This window comes from Mus caroli, unplaced genomic scaffold, assembly GCF_900094665.2.
Source record: "Mus caroli unplaced genomic scaffold, CAROLI_EIJ_v1.1 scaffold_9334_U2_1, whole genome shotgun sequence".
NCBI classification, from domain to species: domain Eukaryota; kingdom Metazoa; phylum Chordata; class Mammalia; order Rodentia; family Muridae; genus Mus; species Mus caroli.
In genome coordinates this window covers 3,961-13,141 of record NW_018391013.1, presented here as the reverse complement: position 1 = coordinate 13,141, position 9,181 = coordinate 3,961, and the positions used below count along the sequence as shown (strand labels likewise).

Here is a 9,181-nt window from a genome sequence, read left to right as displayed (position 1 = left end):
GATGTGCAATCATGGCCAGGTTTTTATAGCTGGGAGCTTGGGATTTGAACTCCGGCCCTCATGCTTTCACAGCAAGTACCCTTACCCATTGAATTATCTTTTTGGCCATGTTGTTTTATTTCTTTCTCCTTTGGCTTGCATGAGTGGTTTTTTTTTTTTTTTCTCTACAATATCCTCCAATATCCTCTTTTCTTTCCTATTTAACTGCTTTCTTCTGCTCATCTCTTATATGTTACTTTTCTAAGCATCCTCAAGCCCCCTTTCTAGTAAGCTGCTCATATATCTCAGTTCCATGTACTCTTTACTACAGAATCTAGTCTAGTCTAGCATGTGAGCTCGTGGGGCTCTTGAGATGATTCAGCACTTAAGAGCCCTTGCTATGAACTCATTATTGCCTCTAATTCCAGTTTCAGGTGATCTAATGCCCTCTTCTAGCTTTCAAAGGAAAGATTTATTCTTTGTATATGAGTACACTGTAGCTGTACAGATGGTTGTGAGCCTTCATCTGGTTGTTGGGAATTTAATTTAGGACCTCCGCTCACTCCAGTCAACCCTGCTTGCTCAGTTCCTACTGGCTCCTGATCAAAGATTTATTATTATAAATAAGCGTACTGTAGCTGTCTTCAGACGCACCAGAAGAGGGCATGAGATCTCATTACGGGTGGTTGTGAGCCTCTATGTGATTGCTGGGATTCGAACTCGGGACCTTTGGAAAAGCAGTCAGTGCTCTTACCCGCTGAGTCATCTCACCAGCCCCAAATAAATCTTAAGAAAAGGTGATGTCATGTCTGTGAACTCCTCGGCAGGGTTTCAATTCTCTCCCTCCCCCACCTTGAGCATTCCAGGCAGTTGCTCTGCACTGAACCATCTTCCCCCAGCCCTAGGACTGGGTTCATTCTTATTTTCCCCTTTAAATTTTATTTATTTTATTCTCTGTGTGTACTTGAAGATCAGAAGACAACCTCTGAGAGTCAACTCTGTCCCTCCCCTACGTGGGTCCAATTCAGTGGCCTGTTCACGTTTGGCAGCAGGTGTTTCCACCCACTGAGCCCTATCACCACCCAAGAGTTTCGGTTAATTCTGAGATCAACCCAGTAACTCTTTTCCCATACTCACCATGTTTGCTGCTCTCTATACAGCTCTAGGAAGTTGGGGCCTGTGTCTGTTTTATTTACTGATGTTAGGCCCTATCCTAAACACAGTGCTTAAGAAAGTCCGTTCAAAGAATACCTTGAAACAGATTAATAAGTATGACTAAAGCCCCCTTTTAACTCAACTTATACTTTCATCTGTTTTCTTACATCAACCCAGTCTGAGTTTTATCATTAAAATATTGACTGGTCTTCTGGCCTGTCCTCCCTGCCTCTCAGGAATGTTAACCAAATGTATTTGTCATTTTCATCCCCCCATTACCTAGAGATTCCTTCAGTGTGGGATTTGGTCTAAATTCCCCATCTTAAAACGTTTGCCTCTTATCAGTTTCTTATCATATACCAAGCACTAAGCTAGATCCCAAACAATTGTGAATACAGGTACACTAATTTTAACCAGGTGTGATTAGTCCTATTGGAGTCTATGAGGACAGGGATAGTTTCAGATTATAGATTATAAAGCATTAGGCTTTTCGCTATCTCCAGGTTCAGTACAACATCCAATTCAGTAACCATTTGCACATTTCAGGCACCTGACAGCCACATGAGAATAGTATCTAGCATACGGGACAGCTCAACAGAGAGCATTTCCATCGTCTGTGGAAACGGGGGTTACCTATAGGTGCTTCAAAGAGAGCATGGACAATTTCCCAAAGACTGCAAGAAACACCCTCAAAGAGATCAAGGACCAACTCAAGCCCTCCAAATGTGCATTTGAAAGCAGCACTTGTACCAACAAATAAAGCATCAGAGTAATTTCTAAACTATTCAAATGTAATATAATAGGCTCAGTTCTTGATGTCATCCCGACTTGGGTTCCCTCACGTAAATCCTAGCTTTGTTCATGAACTTCTCCCATTCACATGATCTATGCTATAGTGCTCTGAATATACCAATGGAAGTTATTTCAGGTCTAGAATTCCAGATAATACCTATCTTGAAGCTTTTCCTCTGGAGCCCTACTCCATCGCCTACCTTCTCTGCCACTTCCCTTTAGAAAGAAAGAAAGAAAGAAAGAAAGAAAGAAAGAAAGAAAGAAAAGAAAAGATTTTAAGAAACAACAAAACATTTATTTTGAGACTGAGAATTATGGAAAGTCTAAATAATGGAAACTGGACTCTCCTCTATGTCTTCTAGAAAATCAGAAGCACCACCCTCTGCTTCAGCTCGATGCTTTCCCAGTTTAGCAATCAATTCTTTGGCTGGATTAAAGACGCCATTGGTCTGCTGGTCACAGACATAGCAGCGTGAGGTGGTGCGGAAATGCTGCAATGCACAGCGCTCGCAGAAATAATGCCTACACTTGGTGACAACTGGATTTTGGAAGGTCTGGCGACAGATGAAACACTTGAATGGTATTTCCTCATCATCGCTTCCCACTTCGTAGTTTTCGTCCTCATAGACACCATAGCGACCCTCATCAAGCTCACGTTCGATCTGCCACCCGTGCTTGTAATCTGAACGGTCATGGAGGAATTTGCAGCTGTCCCCGAAGCCGCAGAAACCAGTCTCCTTGTAGTCCTTACAGATATCGGGCTGGTAATCCCAGCGCACCGTGGCACGTAGATGCTCAGGAGCTCGGATAGGGCCTTTCCTCACCATCCCGGAGGAAGCATTGCCCATGGATGTATCCTTGGGCTTCACGTATTTCTGATAATTATTGATTCCCCGATAGATCTTGTCATCTTCCTTACCCCTCAGCTCCTCCTGGATCTTCTGGCTCCGCTCAAAGATGGACTGTGCATCTCTATCCTTCTCAGTGTCCAGTTCGTAGACGGCGGTCGCCCCCATATCCTCGGGCCCCACGGATTTTGCCGAACGGGTAGACTTGTAGACGACGCTGAGACCCTCCAGTTCATTCTCGTCCTCGCTACTCAAGCCGCCATAGGTTGCCTTCTGTTTAGCGCTGCCACGCGTCTTCTGGATCATCGGATTGTGGGTCGCTTGCTTCTTCTCGGGGCGGACCACAGAGCTGCCTTCGTCACTGCTACTGCAGCTGTCCCCGGAGTCTGCATCACAGAGCCGGCGCTTTCGGCGGCCCGCCGCTCCTTTCCGCCCGGGCTTTTTGAAGAGGAACGTGCACACCTGACGGGTAGAATTCCCGGGAGAAAGTTGCTCCGCCATTAGAGATCCCCAAGTTCTGAAACTGCCGCGACGTCCGGGACCGCTTCGCGTCGTCACACTCCGTGGTGGTCTCTGATGCAGCGAACCGGACAGGAGGAGGAGGACGACAGAAAGAATCCTGCCCGGGAACACTTGCCGGACCGCGAACGCCAGTCACTTTTGGGCCCCCGCAGCCACCGTCGCTTCCTCCTCCGGAGCCGTACGGGGCACCGCCCCTCCCGCGTGCTGCCGGAAGAGAGGTAAAGCCGGGTCACCTCTGAGGAGCCGGTGACGGGTTGGCGTGCGAGTAACGGTGCGGAGATGTGGTTCGAGATTCTCCCTGGCCTCGCCATTATGGGGGTGTGCTTGGTCATCCCCGGGGTGTCCACTGCGTACATCCACAAATTCACCAACGGGGGCAAAGTAAGGCGGCCGACTCGGGGACGGTGGCCATTTACGGTGGGGGACGGTGGCCGTTTGGATGCGCCTTCGCTCTGTGAAGGAGAAGCCATCTAAGGGGGATCCTCCTCTTAATGTTGTCTGAACGCGGAGACTTGGGATTCCATCTTATATCTTTAGTAAAACGTAGCCAGTTTGAGGGCCGAGGAGGAGTGGCCCAAAAGGCAAAATCTCTATTCGGCAGTTAGCAAGGTAGATGACAAGAGTTGGGTCCTGGTTCCTAGACAGAGGGAGAAAGGTGTTAGTCGTTCCTTCCCATCGTTCATCTCCTTGCGGACACTGTTTAATTGATTTTGGTGGATGTATTTGTGCCCTTGAGTGCAGGAGCCCGCGGAGATCAAGAGAGGTCCCCGGGTCTCTTGGAACTAGTAGTTAAAGGAGGTTAGGAGGCAGCAGAAGTGGGTGCCACGAATCAAGTCCTCTGCAGGAGCAAAGAGCAGTCAAGTCCAGGAAAGCTGGTACTACTACAGTGAAGCCCCGTCTCAAAAAAAAAAAAAAAAAAAAAAAAAAAGTAGTTGACTAGGAGGAGGATAAAGGAAAAAAATCAGTGGTGTTGGTCCCCTCCCCCAACTCAAAAAGGGAGAAGAAGGCTGAGAAGTCAGTTGCCATCATGGTCTGGTTTCATTTAGGAGATTTTGGCTTTGTATTAGTCATTTCGCTTTTGTTTTAACTTTTACTATCTATGTATGTGTCTGCTGCTGTCTGTGTGCACCCATGAAGAGTAGAAGAGGGTATTGAATCTCTCCTGGACTTGCAGTTATGACCCCTCCTCGCCCCCCCCCCCCGAATAAAATCCAACCAATTTGGTGCTGGGAACCAATTTGGTGCTGGGAAGCCAGTTGAGCACCCAAGAATAGCAGGCAGGTGCCCTTCCCCACTGAGCTATCTCTTCAGCCTCTAGTATGTCATTTAAGAAAAATTGTGGGGTATATCTTTTTACTGGGTCACTTATATTTATAAACTGCCTTGTTCTTTATTTAAAGGAAAAACGAGTTGCTCGTGTTCAGTACCAGTGGTATCTGATGGAACGCGATAGACGTATCTCTGGAGTCAATCGCTACTATGTGTCCAAGGTAAGATGACTAAAAGAATTGTGGGGGCTTCTGGTAATGCCTTGCCTAAGGTCATACAGGGCTCATTTACTTTGCATGGTTTTTACTAGTGTGGTATACAATCTTTTATATATATATATATATATATATATATATATATGCTCAATGTATGTGGTGTGCATGCATGCATGTGCATATGGAGGGCACACCCATTTATTTACTTGGTTGGTTGATTTGTAGTTGAGACAGGGTCTTAATATTTAGCCTTTGCTTGCCTGGAATCCGCTATGTAGACTAAGCTGGCCTTGAAGTCATAAATTGGCCTACCTCTGTCTCCTGAGTACTGGAATGAAATGTGTGCACTAGCAGGCCTGGGAACTTATTTATTTTTAAATTTGTCTTTAGTTCTATGCAGGCTCCATGGTACAAATGTGGAGGTCAGAAGACAGCTTGTGGGAGTGCCTTATTTAGAGAAGTGATAGAGCTGCCGTGGCGGCGTGTGCTTGTAATGCTAACCCCTGGAAGGCTAAGGCAGGGGTAATCTGTGAGTTTGAGGCTAACTTGGGCCACGTAGTAAGATACTATCTCGTCAAACAAAGCATAAAAAAGAATTAATGTAGTTTGATATGTTTGTGTGTGGTTTGAGTTGGTGAGTGCAGGCTATGCGTGGAGGTCAGAGGACAATCTGAAGGCAGTCACTTCTGGATCTGGGAACCCTTGTAGGATCTGGGTATCAAACTCAGGTTGACAAGTCTGCATGCAAAGCCATTTCTCTGCCTCTCACCCTCATAAGTCTTTAAGTTTCATAAATCACTTAATAGCTGCTCCTACCTCATGGATACCCCACGGTGAACCTAGGTAAAATTGTGCTCATTTTCTAGATAGGAAAACATGGGTAGAGCATGGGGCTCAGTTCAGTGCTGTGTGAGAATCCATCTCATGTACATGAGGGGAGATTAAGTAGCTGCCTTGTAAAAAGCCTGTGCCTCGCTGTTCCATGCTTTCATTTACCCTATGGTATTTTCATACCTGGAAGGAATGCCATTACTTATCTCTAGCAGAGTCTTAAGCTTTTGGTTGTGAGTGAGTTTTTTTGGAGAGGGGGCTATTGCTTTTGTTTGAAGGCAGGCACTTGTTACATAGGCCTGGCTGGTCTGGAGCTTGCTGTGTAGCCTACAGCAGCCTTGAACTCAGAGCAAACTTTCTGCCCTTGCCTCTAGTAGCCGAAAACTTGCCTCCTGAATACTCACTGGGATTAGGATTACAGATGTGCAATACTATGTCCACTTTAGATCTTTGGGTGTTTACGGGCAAATGTTTTGGAGTTAGGATACTTTGGCTCTGCTACTACTTACTTGACTTAAGGTAGTGATTCTTGTCTTCTTGAGACAGAATCTAACAGTTTCTAACTTCTTTGGTTCTAACTTCTTCTCTATTTCATCACCTTCTGAAGACGTTGACTGATTCAGTGTTCACCTTGTGTTCAGTGCTGTTGTGTGAGACAGTTTACTGTTTGGCCCTCTGATCCATGGTAGGGGCTGTGTATGAGGATCCAGGAGGTAAATAATTACTTGACTGTAGTTCCAGTTAGAGTGAAGGGAAGGTCTTTTCATATATAATAATATGTTTGCTGCTGTCAGGAAATGAACAGGTACAGTGGTGCATCCCATAATCCTAGCAGGAGGATCAGGAGCTCACCTTTGGTACATAGGGAGTTTAAGGCCAACTTTGATTATATGAGACCTTGTCAAAACGCAACAACAACAACACAAGACATGATGTAGTGTCACACACTTTTAATCCCAACATTCTAGGGGTGGAGGCAAGTAAATCTCTGAGTTTGAGGCCAACCAGGCCTAGAACCTGTCTGGGGGGGGGGCATCATTTAGTGGCCATTCTTTAATGATTATGAAGTCAATTTAGTTTCTGTTGTTGCAGTTAGAGAATTGTGGGATGTGAAATCACTTGTTTTAATAACAGAATGCCATTCTGTGACACTGGAAATTAAACAGCATGCTACATTTTGATAGGAACAGAATCCTCACATTCTCCTTTTCATACTGTTTTACAGGGCCTGGAAAACATTGACTAAGGAAGCATTTTCCTGGCTGATGAAAAAAATTACTCAGCTATGGTCATCTGTTCCTGTTAGAAGGCTATGCAGCATATTATATACTATGCGCATGTTATGAAATGCATAATAAAAAAATTAAAAAAATCTAAAGTCATTTTTATGAAGTAAAGTAAGGGTTTAATAAAGATAATTTGATATAGGGATTAACATGAGGGTTAAGAGAAAAATAGAGGCACTCTGAAGAAACTAAGACACATCTGAGAGTGTGGGTGTGGGCTTCTCAAAGAGTCTTCCTTTTTCCTGTTACAATAGTCATATATAAGATTTTGGTAGGTGTCTTAGGGTTACTGTTGGTTCAATGAGACACCCTGACCAAAGGTTACTTGAAGAGGAAATGTTTTATTCCACTCACAGTTCCATATAACAGTTCATCAAAAGCAGTGAGGGCAGGAGCTGATACCAAGTCCATTGGAGGAGTGCTACTTCCTGGGTTACTCTCCATGGCCTGCTCAGCCCATTCCCTTATTGAACCCAAGACTACCAGCCCACGGTGGCACCATCCTTGATGGGCTGTCTCCTCCCCATAAATCACTAAATAAAATGCCCTATGGGCTTGCCTACAGTTCAATCTTACAGAGACATTTTTCTCAATTGAGGCTCTCTAATGACTCCAGCCTGTGTCAAGTCAACATAAAGCTAGCCAGTACAGTAGGGTTTGAAGTTTCTATCTTTAAAGGTTGCTAAGAAACATAAATGATATCATAAAGTGGTTCTGGGGGGATTGTCATCCAGATTACAGTGGTAAGGTAAAAGTCTAGGTAGGCGATTTTCACTCTGAATGTTAATTGTCTTATTTGAGATTTCTAGAAAATGTTCAGTCCCTACTCAAGGCCCTACACATTTAGGCCCTAAACCTGGTTCATTGCTATCTTAACATATCTAGATATAAAGGAATTTTCTTTTTATTATTATTATTTGTTTCTCATTACAGATGGTTGTGAGCCGCCATGTGGTTGCTGGGATTTGAACTCATGACCTCCAGAAGAGCAGTTAGTGCTCTTACCCACTGAGCCATCTCACTAGCCCAGGAATATTATTATTAATGTTGACAACTTTTACAGCCAATGTTATTAATTGTGCTGCAATTCTTCTCAACTGGAGAGAGGCTTCAGTCAGATTCCAGGGGGAGGGGTTTCTTTCCTATGTCCCTATAATTGTCCCTTTCTATCCTGCCTCAGGTTCCTACTCTGAAATGTTGATCCCTTAAGGGTTGCAAAGGGCTGAAAACTGAGGCTTCTATGTTGAACAAGGACTTAGACCTTACCTTTCAAGGGATCAAAAGGGTCAACCAAGTTGGCAAGATGTCTCAGCTGGTAAAAATGTTTAGCCTTGCAAGCCTGATTACCTGAGTTCAATCCCCAGAACTCACGTTTTACATAAGAACTTAGGGCTGGAGAGTTGGCTCCTTGGTTAAGTGTTCTTACTGCTCTTATAGAGAACCCGAGTTCAGTTCCCAGCATCCATATTAAGTGATTACAACCTTCTATAACAACAGGCCCAGAGGATCCACCATCTTGTGGACTTCAGGAGCACCAGTATTTACTTATGCACATACCTACACATGGAGAGACACATAAAACTTAAACTAAATCTTTTAAAAAGCTGGGTGTGGTAGCATGCATCTGTAATCCTAGCACTCTTAATTGCAAGATGAGAGGCAGAAACAGGAGAATCACCTGGAACCTGGAGAACTAACCGGGACTAGGAAGCATGGCAGAAACACAAAAGGAGATGGCCAGAAGCCTGCTCCAGCAGTGTGTTTAGAAGGAGCTGTGGAATCACTCACTAAAGCAGGCACACACACACTTGGTAGATGAAGGGAGGCTCCAGAAACCTTTTCTCTTAATTAAATCTCCCATACAGAAAAAAAATCACATTATAACCATTCCTCTTTATATATATATATATATATATATATATATATATATATATATATATATTCTGTAGCTGTCTTCAGATACACACCAGAAGAGGCCATCAGATCCAATTACAGATGGTTGTGAGCCACCATGTGGTTGCTGGAATTTAAACTCAGGACCTCTGGAAGAGTAGCCAGTGCTCTTAACCACTGAACTGTCTCTCTAGCCCCTATAATTATTTCTTAATCATGAGTTTCAATTACATATAATGATTACAAGCTTCATATTTTTTAAATTATTTTTTTCCTTTTTGTTAAGCATTCTTTTTTTTTAAAAGATTTATTCAACATGATGAACTAACCAGTACCCCGGAGCTCTTGTCTCTAGCTGCATATGTATCGAAAGATGGCCTAGTCGGCCATC

At 44.1% G+C, this 9,181-nt stretch overlaps 2 protein-coding genes across 2 annotated transcripts; one reads left to right on the top strand and one right to left on the bottom strand.

The window, feature by feature from the left end:
• Window positions 1–2,199: 2,199 nt before the first annotated feature.
• Window positions 2,200–3,438, bottom strand: LOC110288944 (E3 ubiquitin-protein ligase RNF113A-like). The gene has a single exon (XM_021155174.1). The coding sequence runs from the start codon at window positions 3,273–3,275 to the stop codon at window positions 2,250–2,252; it is 1,026 nt and encodes a 341-aa protein (XP_021010833.1). The 5' UTR covers window positions 3,276–3,438; the 3' UTR covers window positions 2,200–2,249.
• Ndufa1 (NADH:ubiquinone oxidoreductase subunit A1) lies at window positions 3,433–6,983 on the top strand. Its single transcript, XM_021155175.2, has 3 exons — window positions 3,433–3,677; window positions 4,697–4,786; window positions 6,837–6,983. Exons 1-3 carry the CDS (start codon window positions 3,576–3,578, stop codon window positions 6,855–6,857), a joined length of 213 nt encoding a protein of 70 aa, XP_021010834.1. The 5' UTR covers window positions 3,433–3,575; the 3' UTR covers window positions 6,858–6,983.
• The last annotated feature ends 2,198 nt before the right edge of the window (window positions 6,984–9,181 follow it).